The following is a 14,408-nucleotide window of genomic DNA, read 5'->3' as shown; positions in this document are numbered from 1 at the left end:
GTAAAATATTTTAATTCCATCTTCCAAGAAAGGAAACAAGTTTGAGTTCGCTAGCAATTCCTTACTGATGAACATTAACCAAAGACCCACAGAATTATTTCCAATAGCAAATGTGTAATGTCTTCAAGGACTCTTCAATACATTTCATATTCTGTCTTGTAAGTAATGCTTCACAGGTGGATGAATTTGTTAATATTTTATAAGTTAATCAGATTTATCTTCTACATACAAGTTTCTAATGGACATATCACTCATGGGCCATGTTATTGGAAGAAAAAACAATTGGAAGTCCAAGAAAATTTTCTGGGACTTCTCAAAGGCTGACATTTACAAATGAAAGAAAAATTTGGGTGACTTGGGGGATCGTACATTCTATCGCTAACATTAAAATTGGAAGAGATTGCACCATCAGACATTGTCACTGTCCAGGAATCTCAAGGACTCGACAGAGGAATGTAGTTCCAACATTTGAGAGGTAAAAAAGCTGCTGGCGATGAGAAAAACTGCCTTAGTTTCCTGAGCTATTGCAAACATTGAACTCTGTAATAAATGTATTTAATTTATAAATAGAGTTAGTTCCAACTACACATACTCGTTTCTTCCTGGAAATAATCATGCTGCAATAATAAAGGAGGACGGGAAATTTTTAATTTTTGATCATGTAAGGTGGACATATCTTCACTCTTTTTCAACCCTTTTACTAAACAAGGGAAACACCATGCTATTGTCAATCAGTGATTAATAACACTACCCCACAGATTATCATAGGAGACATTAATTCTGGATCATGTCTAATCTAGTCTTTTCTGATTACAGAACAAAATAGTATTGTTTAAGTGAAGCAGAAAAGAGCAGATATTTGCTTTTCCCCAAAAGTTTCTTGCTGAACCTGGTTACCTTAACTAATATGCCACTCTGACTTGTTCAATGTTGTTCCAATGTCAGATAATGAAGAAGTCTGTGGTCTTGTATTAGACTCTTTAAAGGAAATTTCTGGTATATCGCAAGTCAAGGAAAATGTTACGGAAGAAAACCATTTTCAATGCTTTCCTTTGCCACTTAACTCTTTTTCCTAGAGGATCTTTAATAATAGCTTTAAGATTTGTAGATGTGAGATATGTAATAGTTTGAAATATGAGATATGTAACACTAACAAGCTCATTCAAACTTTCTTTAAACGAGACTATTTTCCTTGGGTCTTCCTCCCATGTACCCCAAATGTGGGCCCAACAGCATATACAAGAGCTTCAGACAAACCACTCTGGCCATGAATACCAAATGTATTTCATAGAACATTTCCAGAAGCTTTATTTTGTGCTAATTTTTAAATGTTGATTTTTGAATAATAGTTTAGGTTTTAAAATATCTATTTATTGCTGCCTTGAAAAAGAGAAAATGAAAGTTAGTTGAGGAGTTTTAAAGTGTATGGTACAAGTTTTTAGTCTATATGCACAAGTTAATTCAATTACTAAATAAGTTTTTCTGTAGTGTCTTTTGGAAATAGAAATATAGACAGAAAGGCAGCTCAGAGTGCACTGGATGCTTTGATACAGGCTGCATTGCAGAATTTCAGTGCTACCATACAGTCTCTACAAAAGGAGTTTTCCATACTTTGACTACGTAATTGGAACCATTTTTCATCTCAAAGGAATTTTTATTACCATTTAATAACATAGCTATTCTAGGTATTATTTTCACAGTATTTTTTCTTCCAAAATTATCTTTAATTCCTAAGAGATTTTTTGCACAAATTATAGAAAATAAGCATCCTTAAATTTCAGGACTCCAGACACTTTTTACTCAGTACGTTTTGCCTTGGAACACTGGGATTTGTGAAATTATCCTTCCTCTGCTTTATTTGAAGCTGAGGCTGAGTAAAGAACAGAAAGAAAACCCATAGAGATTTGCCTTACATTTATCTCTTTTTTAAAAGGTACCTTTTTCTCCTGATGTTATCTGTCTTAGACACGGGGCTCAGATCCCTATATTGGTGGTCAATATGTCCCATTCTGCATCCCTATGGCCAGCCTGACCCCTCATTCAACAAGTTCACACTACTCAACTCCACTTTTCAAACAGGCAAAACAAATGTTCTTCCCTCATCCCCAAGTTCTCAGAGCAAAGGAAATGCTGAAAGATTGCAAACTCTTTTTTGTAGTTATTTTGGAAGGGAGCACTTTCCTACCATCTCTTAACTCCTCTGATTTTTACTTAAGAAAAATCATAATGCTCTTTTGTCCTGTCAGCTCCTAAGCATCTACTGCCTCCTTGTAAGAGGACTTTTCTGAATAACAATGCAGGGAACATTATTTGCCATTTGCACCAAGATCCTGCTCTTTGTGGTTACACATTCTGAAGTGCCAATCATCTCTAAGGCAATTAGAGCCGTTAAGACTTCCAGCTGCAGAGGAAAAGAAATCAAAGCACTCTCCAGAGCACCTTCGAAGGGCGTCTCCCAAAGCCCGCGCAGAGCAGGGGCAGCTTACCTGTGCGGCATGCCTGTGGTGCAGGCGGTGGTGTGCTCGCTGGACAGGTCGCAGAGCTTTAGGTACCAGTTCATCTCCACTTCGCGCAGCAGAGCCAGTTGACGCGCCCTGAGCTGGCTTTCCCCTGAGGGACTAAGGCTGCTGTCTTTAGCATTTTCTGAGGCTTTCTTGGGAGATTTGTCTTTCCCTGCTACAGAAAACCCAGACTGTCTCCTTAACTTGGTGTTCTCCTCTGAGATCTGACTCCCCGCTGCCCCTGTCCGGGCTGCCAGCATCGTGGAGATCTTTCAGAGAAGACTGGAAGTCACTGTCATCAAAGTAATCTGAATTGATTTTTCTGCTTCTGCCTCCCTCCCTCGTCCCTGCCCACTCCACCTCTCTTAACCTTATCCTGCCACAAAGCTGTAATTGAGCCCAGTCTGTGGCTTGGGATGAAAATGTATCTCTAACCTTTCCTAATGAAGAGGTAAGCTGGCCACTACCTGTGGTATCTTCGAACACGGAAATTTTAAAAACAACTCCCAACAACTTTGTAATACTGAAGTTTAGCAGTGGCTGTTTCTTCTGCAAAGTTAGGACTTTTGCTTTATTTAATAGTGACAACTCTGAACTTTTGGTCATATAGGTTTGGTAAATTACATTCGATAATCATGTTAGAGTTATAAAAGATTTCTGGAGGCTCATTAGCCATTCCTGATTAGAGTCCCTTTGGAGTTTTAAAAGTTTTAATGTGAATTTCCTCAAATAAGTTCAACAGTATCAATGCAAGGGGAAGATTATTTCTCTTGTGTAAACCTGAACATTTTAAATTTATTTTATATTTCTTTGAATGTCAGTGAACCACATAACGTATGTCAGGCACTCTTTCATTCCTAATGTGAGAATGGTAATCCCTCATAACCGATTCAGTAACTGCCCCTCCCAGCACTTCTGACAAATAGAAGCCATGAGAATCATCTGATAATTGGGAAGATGAAGGCCAAAATTGGTGTGAAAAAACAGAAGAGTGGGAGGGAATGGTGGGAGCCTGTATGTGCATGGATGTGTATGTGTGTGCCCAGTGTACATGAAAACTAGTTTGGGAGAAAGAAAGAAAGCCAAGCTGATGGCCCTATGGTTAAGATGCATGGGGTTGACCCACACACACCCATGGATCTCACTCTGTTTTAGTTTAGGAGATAATGATGTCAGTGTCCACCTAGGGGTCTATCACAGAGTTGTTTAGTGACCCGTTAAGCACCAGGCACCCTCCCCCTCAATCAACTTAAGTCTCTTCTGGATCAACTATCTCAGTGCCTGCTGCATGTAAAGAACTTGGGAAGGTGCATGTATTTTTCTTTCCATGACAAAACCATAAGTTAAAAATTGTAGAGTTATAGCAAGTCCTTAGAGTCCCTGAGAAGAGCAGGAGAGGAAGGAGGAAAGAAGCATGCCTTCTTAAAGAGATAGGAAAGTGCAGTTAGCTCTTTTGGAAAGTCTGTCAATAGGCTGTCATAAGGCCTCCTCTGCCACCATGGTATGGAGGAAGAATTTCCTTCACTGCTATTCTCATCCCTTTACTATCTGAACTAATGTGGTCACTTCGGTCACATGGCTTGGTAACAAGTCATCTACTGCTGTCTTGGATTATCTTGCTTCCTTTAATGTACGCCTTGCCCCCTTTCACTTGCCCTTAGTCCACTGTCACTCTCAAAGACCTGCCAAAGGTCTTTGAGGATCCCTATGGCTGTTAATTAACCAATATCAATATTAACCAATTAACAGCCATGTGGGCTCTTGCACATTTGGGTGAAACCTGTTTGATATTACTGTCCAGGATAGTCTAGGGTTAGAACCGTAACCACCAAGTAATGTGCAGCCTGAAGCATATATCAAAGGAGGCAACTGATACCAACTAGCAGGGTCAGTCCCATCTGACGCTGTGGGGTCTTAGGAACTTTTAGCACCAGCAGGCGACAGCCTCTTCAACTACTCTCTTTGCTCCCATCCCTTGAGTCATTGAGGAGTTCTGGCAACATTATATGCATAGCAACTAGACTCCCCAAAGTGTAGACTGGAGATAATCCCCCCAGTTTAATATTCTTGGAGATGTTTCAATAGGGGGCTCTGCAATGGAACTGTGGAAAGGGCACTATGCTCATTCAGCCAAAGAGACAGAGGGCTTCCCAATGTCCTTGGCTTGCAGTGCTGTTGTGTTTAAGAGCTCTGCTCTGGAGTCAGACTGCTTGGGTTCAAATCCTAACTCCATCACGTACCAGTGCTGTGATTCTAGACAAATTTCTTAACTCCCATATGCTTTATTTTCTTCATCTATAAAAATAGAGATAATTATCTACTTGTGCCAGTTTTAAAACTAATTCTTTGACACTCCTGTCATTGAGAGGTGGGGCCTGTTTCTCAGCCCCTTGAATCTGGATGAGCTTCACACTACTTCGATGCAAAACGTGGTGGAAGTGGTGCTATGTAACATTCACAGTTAAGTCAGAAAGACCATGCAGCTTTCACCCACCACTCTTGAGATGTTCATTCTGTAAGGAACCTGATTACCTTAACATTGCCTTGCTGGACAGCCACATGCAGGTGCTCTGATCAGTAGCCCCAGCTGAGTTTCCAGACAACAGCCAGCTTGAGCAGTATCCTTAGATGACTGTGGTCCCAGCCAACATCTGACTGCAACTGTAAAAGACATCCCAAATTACAATGACCAACTTATACCCTTCCCAAATTCCTAACCCACAAAATTGTGAGCTAAATATAATGTTTGCTTTATTACCACCATTAAGTTTTGGAATTTTTTATAGTGCACAATAGTAATAAGAACATTACTTTTATCTTTATTATAAACATTTAACAATATATGTGTGAGACTTAGAACAATGTCTAGCATTATTAACATTCAATAAGTATTAATATTTATTCTCCAGGTTAGAAACCATTGCATCAGTAGAATGCAAACTTTCTGCTTCTGCTTCCCTTTTAAAAATTTGGAAAGCTAAGTATTAACTTCAACACTTTTAGGTATACAAACAACATTTTTCATCATAAATTAAGTAGTCATGAGCCACATAATGACATTTCAGTCGATGACATACTGCATACATCATGGTGGTCCCATAAGATTATAATGGTGCTGAAAAATTTTTATAAACTAGTGACATCATAGTTATCATAATGTTGTAGTACAACCATTACCTTTTCTGTATTTAGATACACAAATACTTACCATTGTGTTATAATTGCCTACAATATTTAGTACAGCAATATGCTATACAGGTTTGTAGCTTAGTAGCAATAAGCTCTACCATATAGCCTAGGTATGGAATAGGCTATACCATCTAGGTTTGTGTAAGTGCATTCTATGATATTCCCACAAGCATGAAATTGCCTAAGGAGGCATTTCTCAGAAAGTAACCCTGTTGTTAAGGAATGCACGACTGTAGTTGCAAAGGATGCAATGTCTAGCATATTGTACATACTAGTATTTTTAAATAAAGTGGTTACATCACTATCTTAAATGTATCCAATGAAATTTAAATCCCATAGCTATTTGATATCTATCATTATCCATTTTAAAAATTCATGAACAAGCTCTTCTTTAGCAGCTGGAAATTTAACATTCTTCCTTTTTCTCCCTGAACTATTTTTTTCCAGTCAATTTCTCACCCAGAATTTTAATATATAATATTTGTATACTTGAAAATGTCTCACAGATAACCCTGTCAAATAATTTTGATGCAATGAAAGTAATATAAATAAAAATTTAAATTATTTTTTATGACCATAAGATTAAGTGTTATCAGATATCTTAGGGATCGTGTTATCTTGACAACTATAATCAGACATAATTGATCAAATGCAGATTTTATAAATTTTGATAAACTTTGCTTAACATAAAAAATAAAGTTTTTTTGGAAATCTGTCTTTTAATGGCTTGTATAGGGCTGCGATAGTTTTTCTGAATTAGGTCATGTGTTCATGGAGGTATGTTATTTGTTGGGAGACTGAGACAGGTAGGATTAAGCATTAATTCTATTCCCTTTATTTTTTCATTTTTAAAGGTACATGTTGTGAGAATCTTGTTTACATAAAAAATAAAAATGGAACTTTCTTATTATAGTAAAATCATTCAGTTCTTTTAATGTCTTCTCAAATATATATAAAAATCACAGTGATGTGTCATTTTAAAATGATATATGTATATTTTATTGATGCATAATAGATGTACATCAATTCAGGGTACATGTGATAATTTAATACATTCATTTAATTTGTAAAGATCAAATCAGTGTACGTGGGACATCCATCACCTTAAATATTTGTCTTTCCTTTATGCTAGAACCATTGAAATTCTTCTCTTCCAGCTATTTTGAAATACACAATACGTTATTGTAAACTATAGTAACCCTACTGATCTAATACTAGGTTAATGATACATTTTTAAATATAAATATAAAAATGATGATGTATCCACCCCCAGCTATGAGATGGAGAGCTTCTTAGAAGGCTATGACAGAGGAGTGAAATGATCAGAGTTATGTATTCAAAGAATCATTCTGGCTACGGCGCTGAGACCAGGCCGTTGGGAGTCAAGGGAAGAAGAAAGGAGGGTGATTTGAAGGCTACTGCGATGATCTTGGTGGAGATGAGGGTGGCTTAGAACAGGTTGGTGAACACTGGAGTTCAATGTGTATATATAGTTTGCAAGTAGAAAGGATAGGACTTCCTGGTTGATTGGTACAAGAAAAGTAATACAAAAGAATAAGGGGAGTTGAGAATGACCCAAAGGATCGTGGCCTGAGCCACTTGCCAGGACTGGGAAGATGCAGGAGGATGAATTTTTCTGGGTAGGTGTGGAGTAATCAAAAGGTTATTTCGCATTTGTTCACGGATTCACCATGTTTTCATGCTCTTTATTTCTTCCTGAGGATACAAGTTTCCATCTATTATCATTTTCCACAATCTGAAGAACTTCCCTTAGCATTACATATCTAAGAGCAACAAATTCTTCTTTATCTAAAAATATCTTTTTTCAACTCTGTACCTGGAGTTCTGTTCATCTTTTTCATTCTTGTTTCTTTATTCTTCAGATTAGATAATACCTGATCTGTCTTCGAGCTCACTCTGTCATCTCCATTCTGTTAAGTGCATTCAGTGACTTTTAAAAATTTTTCAAATAATATATTAATCAGTTCTAGAATTGTCATCTGGTTATTTTCTACAGTTTCCATTATTCCAATGGGATTGCTTATCTTTCATTCACTGCAAGTATATTTTTCTTTACCTCATTGAGCATAGTTATAAAAGCTCACTTTAAAATCCTTATCTGTTCTTTCCGTTTCTAATTATACCAAAATCGTATTCAATCTACCTACCTGACACATATATTTCCCTTTAAAAAATGGGGTGAGGGAAATCTAAATCTAAATATGTCTCTTTCCCTTGCTCAAAGTCCTTCAGTGGCTCCCTTGTACCCAAGAATAATATTGAAATCCACCAAACTGATTTTAAAGGCCTCCAACCTACTTTGTCAACTTTATATCTAACTGGTTTCCTTCCTTCCTTCCTTTCCTTTCCCTTCCTTCCTTCCTCCCTCCCTTCCTTCTTTTCTTTCTTTCTTTTTTTTTTCAGGGTCTCACTGTGTTGTCCAGGCTGGAGTGCAGTGGCACAATCTCGGCTCTTGGCTCACTGCAACCTCTGCCTCCTGGGTTCAAGCAATTCTCCTGCCTCACTCTCCTGAGTAGCTGGAATTACAGAAGCATGCCACCACACCCAGCTAATTTTTGTATTTTTAGTAGAGACGAGGTTTCACCATATTGTCCAGGCTGGTCTCGAACTCTTGACCTTAGGTGATCTGCCTGCCTCAGCCTACCAAAGTGCTGTGATTACAGGCGTGAGCCACCATGCCCGGCCATATCCAACTGTTTTTCTGCACAAAGAATGAGTTTCAACTATTTTGGTTTACTTCTGCTTTGTTTCCTGTTCGTTTAAAGTACCTATTGTTTTATGCCTCCTTGTTTTTATATTTCTTTTCCTTTCCCCCTATGAAAAACTCTACCTACCCAATTTACAGTTTTCTCATTGAAATTCCAGGCTATCATAAGGCCTCCTCTGCCACCACAGTATGGAGGAAGAATTTCCTTCACTGCTATTCTCATCCCTTTACTGTCTGAACTAATGTGGTCACCTCAGTCACACGGCTTGGTAACAAGTCATCTACTGCTGTCTTGGATTATTTTGCTTCCTTTAATGTACGCCTTGCCCCCTTTCACTTGCCCTTAGTCCACCTCTCACACACACCTTCAGCATCCTGAAGCAACATTCGACATGATGTTGGATTTCTCCCCTTAACATCAACAAGATATCTTAAAGGCCAGTGGTGGAACCAGAAACCTGAAATAGAAAGGTTTTGTTTTGTTTGATTTCTAGAAACTTCTGTTAAAATAGTAAGGAGAGAATTCAGGTTTATGGCCCTGCGGGTTCTCAGAGGCAAGTTCCGACCATGCTGTTTTCTTCTCACAGATCCCACCCTTTCTTCCTGGAAAGAAGACAGCCTCGGGTCCTGATGGGTGGGGCTTTGAAGAGTCCAGGAGTGGGAATTTCTAGAATTTGGAATCGAGTGAATTTTCTGACATTTGAGTACAGGACCCAGGGGTTCTTGGAGAAGAACTTGGTCCCAGAGGAGCTTGACTGACCATAAAAATGAGTCCTGCAGAAGCACTTGATGATTAAAACTTGTTTAAAATCTTAGTTGCAACAGATATTGATCTTGGATTTATGGAGAAAGATGCAGTCAGAGGAAATGATACATGTGTAACGCTTGATGAAATTTTAAAACTTGCCCAGGAAAATGAAGTGGATTTTATTTTGTTAGGTGGTGATCTTTTTCATGAAAAAAGCCCTCAAGGAAAACATTACATACCTGCCTCAAGTTATTAAGAAAATGTTGTATGGGTGATAGGCCTGTCCAGTTTGAAATTCTCAGTGATCAATCAGTCAACTTTGGTTTTAGTAAGTTTCCATGGGTGAACTATCAAGATGGCAATCTCAACATTTCAATTCCAGTGTTTAGTATTCATGGTAATCATGACGACCCCATGGGGGCAGATGCACGCTGTGCCCTGGACATTTTAAGTTGTGTTGGATTTGTAAATCACTTTGGACTTTCAATGTCCGTGGAGAAGATAGACATTAGTCTGGTTTTGCTTCAAAAAGGAAGCACAAACATTGCACTCTATGATTTAGGATCCATTCCAGATGAAAGCCTCTCTAGAATGTTTGTCAATAAGAAAGTAACAATGTTGAGATCAAAAGAAGATGAGAACTCTTGGTTTAACTTATTTGTGATTATTTGTGATTACAGAAGTAAACATGGCTAAGTACTAACTTCAGTCCAGAGCAATTTTTGGATGACTTCATTGATCTTGTTATCTGGGGCCATGCACATGAGTGTAAAATAGCTCCAACCAAAAATGAACAACAGGTCAGGCGCAATGGCTCATGCCTGTAGTCCCAGTACTTTGTGAGGCCAAGGTGGGTGGATCACGTGAGGTCAGGAGTTCGAGACCAGCCTGACCAACATGGTAAAACCCCGTCTCTACTAAAAATACAAAATTAGCTGGGCGTGGTGCCACATGCCTGTAATCCCAGCTACGTGGGAGGCTGAAGCAGGAGAATCACTTGAACCTGGGAGGTGAAGGTTGCAGTGAGCCAAGATCGCACCATTGTGCTATAGCCTGGACAACAGGAGTGAAACTCCATCTAAAAAAAACAAAAAACAAAAATGAACAACAACTATTTTATACCTCACAACCTGGAAGCTCAGTGGTTACTTCTCTTTCCCCAGGAGAAGCTGTAAAGAAACATGTTGGTTTCCTGTGTATTAAAGGAAGAAAAATGAATATGCAGAAAATTCCTCTTCACACAGTGTGGTAGTTTTTCATAGAGGATGTTGTTCTGGCTAATCATCCAGACATTTTTTAACCCAGATAATCCTAAAGTAAACCAAGCCATACAAAGCTTCTGTTTGGCGAAGATTGAAGAAATGCTTGAAAATGCTGAATGGGAACATCTAGGTAATTCTTGCCAGCCAGAGAAGTCTCTTATACCACTGCGAGTGGACTATAGTGGAGTTTTTGAACCTTTCAACGTTCTTCGCTTTAGCCAGAAATTTGTACATCGGGTAGCTAATCCAAAAGACATTATCCATTTTTTCAGGCATAGAGAACAAAAGGAAAAAACAGGGGAAGAGATCAACTTTGGGAAACTTACCGCAAAACCTTCTTCAGAAGGAACAACTTTAAGGGTAGAAGATCTTGTAAAACAGTATTTTCAAACTGAAGAGAAGAATGTGCCACTCTCACTGCTAACAAAAAGAGGGATGGGTGAAGCAGTACAAGAATTTGTGGACAAGGAGGAGAAAGATGCCATTGAAGAATTAATGAAATGCCAGTTGTAAAAAACACAGCAATTTCGTCTGGGCACGGAGGCTCACATCTCTAATCCCAGCACTTTGGGAGGCCGAGGCGGGTGGATCACAAGGTCAGGAGATCGAGACCATCCTGGCTAACACAGTGAAACCCCATCTCTACTAAAAATAGAAAAAAAATTAGCTGGGCATGGTGGCAGGCGCCTGTACTTCCAGCTACACGGGAGGCTGAGGCAGGAGAATGGCGTGAACCTGAGAGGCGGAGCTTGCAGTGAGCCGAGATCGCACCACTGCACTCCAGCCTGGGTGACAGAGAGAGACTCCATCTCAAAAACACACACACACACACACACACACACACACACAAACCAAAAAAAACCCACAGCATTTTCTTTAAGAACGTCATATTGATGCCCTAGAAGATAAAATCAATGAGGAAGTATGTCGTTTCAGAGAAAACAGACAAAAAAATACTAGTGAAGATGATGACGTCCGTGAGGCTATTAACAGGGCCAGAGGTCTCAGATCTCAATCAGAGGAACCTGCTTCTGCCTTTAGTGCTGATGACCTTATGAGTATAGATTTAGCAGAACAGATGGCTAATGACTCTGATGTTAGCATCTCAGCAGCAACCAACAAAGAGGCTGAGGAAGAGGTGGAAGAGGAGGAAGAGGACAGAATTCAGCATCAGAGGAGGGTCTCAAAGAGGAAGAGCAGGCCCTGGTCTGGAGACTTCTACTCATAGCAGGAACTCAAAGACCATGGTGCCAGCATCTAGAAATATGTCTATTACAGAAGCCTTTAAATCTACAAGACAGCAGCCTTCCCAAAATGTCACTAAAAATTATTCAGAGGTGATTGAGGTAGATGAATCAGATATGGAAGAAGACACTTTTCCTACCACTTCACAGACACATCAAAAGTGGTCCAGCACATCATCCAGCAAAAACATGTCCCAGAGCCAAGTATTGAAAGGGGTTGATTTTGAATCAGATGAGGATGACGATGATGATGCTTTTTATGAACATTAGTTCTTTAAGAAGAAATAGTAGATAATATATTTAGTGGCACTGAGAAATTTGCAAAATACAGGAAAAATCAAAACGTTGCAAGCTAAAAGTTTACAGTTTAAGATTTTAAGTATTGCTTCCTGAGAATGACTCCGTAAGTAAGAAACTTCTCAGCACTGATTCATCTTGTTTTTTAACCAGGTTGTTATATTAAGAGCTTTGTTTAAATATAATTATTCTTTTTGTTTTGTTTTGTTTTGTTTTGAGACAGAGTTTTGCTCTTGTTGCCCAGGCTGGAGTGCAATGGCGCCATCGTGGCTCAGTGCAACCTCCGCCTCCCAGGTTCAAGCAATTCTCCTGCCTCAGCCTCCCAAGTAGCTGGGGTTGCAGGCATGTGCTCCACCATGCCCAGCTAATTTTTTGTATTTTTATTAGAGACGACGGGGTTTCACCATGTTGGCCAGGTTGGTCTCGAACTCTTGACCTCAGGTGATCCACCTGCCTTGGCCTCCCAAAGTGCTGGGATTACAGGCGTGAGCCACCCCACCCCTAAACATCATTCTTGAGTAAAGGTTAAAATAAATCTACCATTTTACATTTTTGCTTCATGATCATTTAGTTTTCTGCATTTAGTTTTCTAAATGTAGCTATATAAATGGTTGCATTTAGCCAAAGTTGAGGGAAAGAGCTTATAAAATTTAACTTCTTCATAATATAATAATTTCCTAGAGGTTCTGGATTTCCTGAAAGTAAAACAAACTATGTGAACCTGGGCCTGAACTCACTGTTCGTTACTATGTATGTTTTTTTCTAATGCTCCCTGAAAGACTGAATGATTAGAAGTAACTTATAGTTTGAACAGATATGTTTCTATTAAAACAGTAGAATAACCACAAAAAAAATAGTAAGGAGAAAGCTTAGAGCGTAAAGGCATGGAGTGGAGAATAATATTTGATTATGTAAGTATTACTTTCCTTCTCTCCTTTCCCTTAGGCAAAAAAGAAACTTGAGGCAGGATGAAAGGATCAGAGTGGACTGGATAAGGTTCGAGTTGCCACTGGGCCTGACCTACCCTGTGTCCAAGGAAGCATCTACATGAAAGGGAAGTGGAAGATTATGGCAATGTAGGCCTGAGGGCAGCCTCCCTGAGTCTTGTACCCTGAGCAATTGTAGAATGTACTGCGAAACTGGGACACTTTTGAGCAGGAAGAGGGCTATTAATAGTCACATAGAGACAACAGGCAAAAACTGGCAAAGTCTTCTGCAAACCAGGAGGTATAATCATCCTACGCATCCCCCCAGCATGATGTGGGACAGCATCCAAACGTTTCTCTAGCAGCGGTCCCTGCCATCAAAAGTCGTGCAGGAATGCCTGAGGAAGCCAGCAGCTGCGAAAGCTGGGGTCGAGATCAAGGGGATACAAAGTGCACAAATGGGGCCCTGGAGGCCCACAGATGTGAGGGGAGAAAGTTTCATCCTGGGGGCATGGATTAGCAGCCCTGTCATGTGGGCCCCTGAGGACTGAGGATGGCACACAGACCAGGTGCTCGGCCCTGGCTTAGATCACAGATCACCCCTATGGAGAAGGGAGGTGAGGAGAGAATCCAAAACTGACTGAGTTTACCTTCAAAGGTGACTGTTTATCTTGAATTGCCAGAATTTTTATTCTGTAATCAATGCGAATTAAGGTTTCATGAGCTAGACACTGAGGAATGAGTGATGTTTTTGTATTCCTGGCCACCATGATGTGTAAAATGTAAAATTATTTCAATTTTCGTTCTAAGATGATCCACATTTGTTTCCAATGTCCCCTGCATCCTCTGAACTTGGTAGAACATCAGACTATTCCCAAGTAAGTAAAACACACACATCTTCAGACAAGCAGGTTTTAGATATAGACCATAATGGGCAGAGCCTAGCGGGGGGAGCATGAGGATACAGACCTCCAAATCTCAGCACAAAGAAGTTCAAACCAGGGCTGCTACATACAGTCAGAATAACAGCAATAATGATCACAATAACTAATACCCATCTAGTTTGGGATCTGAACCATTTTTACATGTATTCTCATTTCGTTCTCCATTTTTAGATGAGGAAATGGAAGCCCAAATAGGTTGTATGACTTGCTCTACTTTAAGCAGCTTTCAGGGACTCAAACCCTGATGCTGTGTTTCACTGTCCATATATTCCTTCCAGGTCCCCCAGCTGCTGACTCAAGGACCACCACCCAAAAGCATAGAGAAGGGTATTTTCCCACACGAAGAGTATGGAATCCTTCCAGCCATGAAAGAACTCTGTGCATTAACTATGTTTCGAGAGATCAATTCCTTTCACTCTCACTTAATGGTATTGGTAGATAGCACACTGGCTATTTGCTGCACTAATGCCTTGGATTTTTTCCTTACCCATCTGGTGCAGGCAAAGAAAAAAAGATTTCTTCTTTCCTGTTAATTTGCTAAACATGAATTACTGTTGGTCATCTTTATC

The 14,408-nt window shown here is 39.6% G+C and overlaps 1 protein-coding gene and 1 pseudogene across 1 annotated transcript in view; one reads left to right on the top strand and one right to left on the bottom strand.

Annotated features, from left to right (window-relative positions):
- Positions 1–2,795, bottom strand: part of KCNAB1 (potassium voltage-gated channel subfamily A regulatory beta subunit 1) — a 418,964-nt gene extending 416,169 nt beyond the window's left edge. Inside the window, exon 1 of the mRNA XM_034957646.3 lies at positions 2,487–2,795. Coding sequence (XP_034813537.1) covers positions 2,487–2,761 — 275 coding nt within the window. The 5' untranslated portion in view covers positions 2,762–2,795. The remainder of the gene's footprint in view (positions 1–2,486) is intronic.
- A 6,390-nt stretch (positions 2,796–9,185) lies between these two features.
- On the top strand, positions 9,186–12,491 carry LOC100994130 (double-strand break repair protein MRE11-like; annotated as a pseudogene).
- The last annotated feature ends 1,917 nt before the right edge of the window (positions 12,492–14,408 follow it).

The sequence above is a fragment of the Pan paniscus genome, chromosome 2 (assembly GCF_029289425.2).
Source record: "Pan paniscus chromosome 2, NHGRI_mPanPan1-v2.0_pri, whole genome shotgun sequence".
Classification (NCBI taxonomy): Eukaryota; Metazoa; Chordata; class Mammalia; order Primates; family Hominidae; genus Pan; species Pan paniscus.
This window is presented reverse-complemented; position numbering and strand designations above follow the sequence as displayed.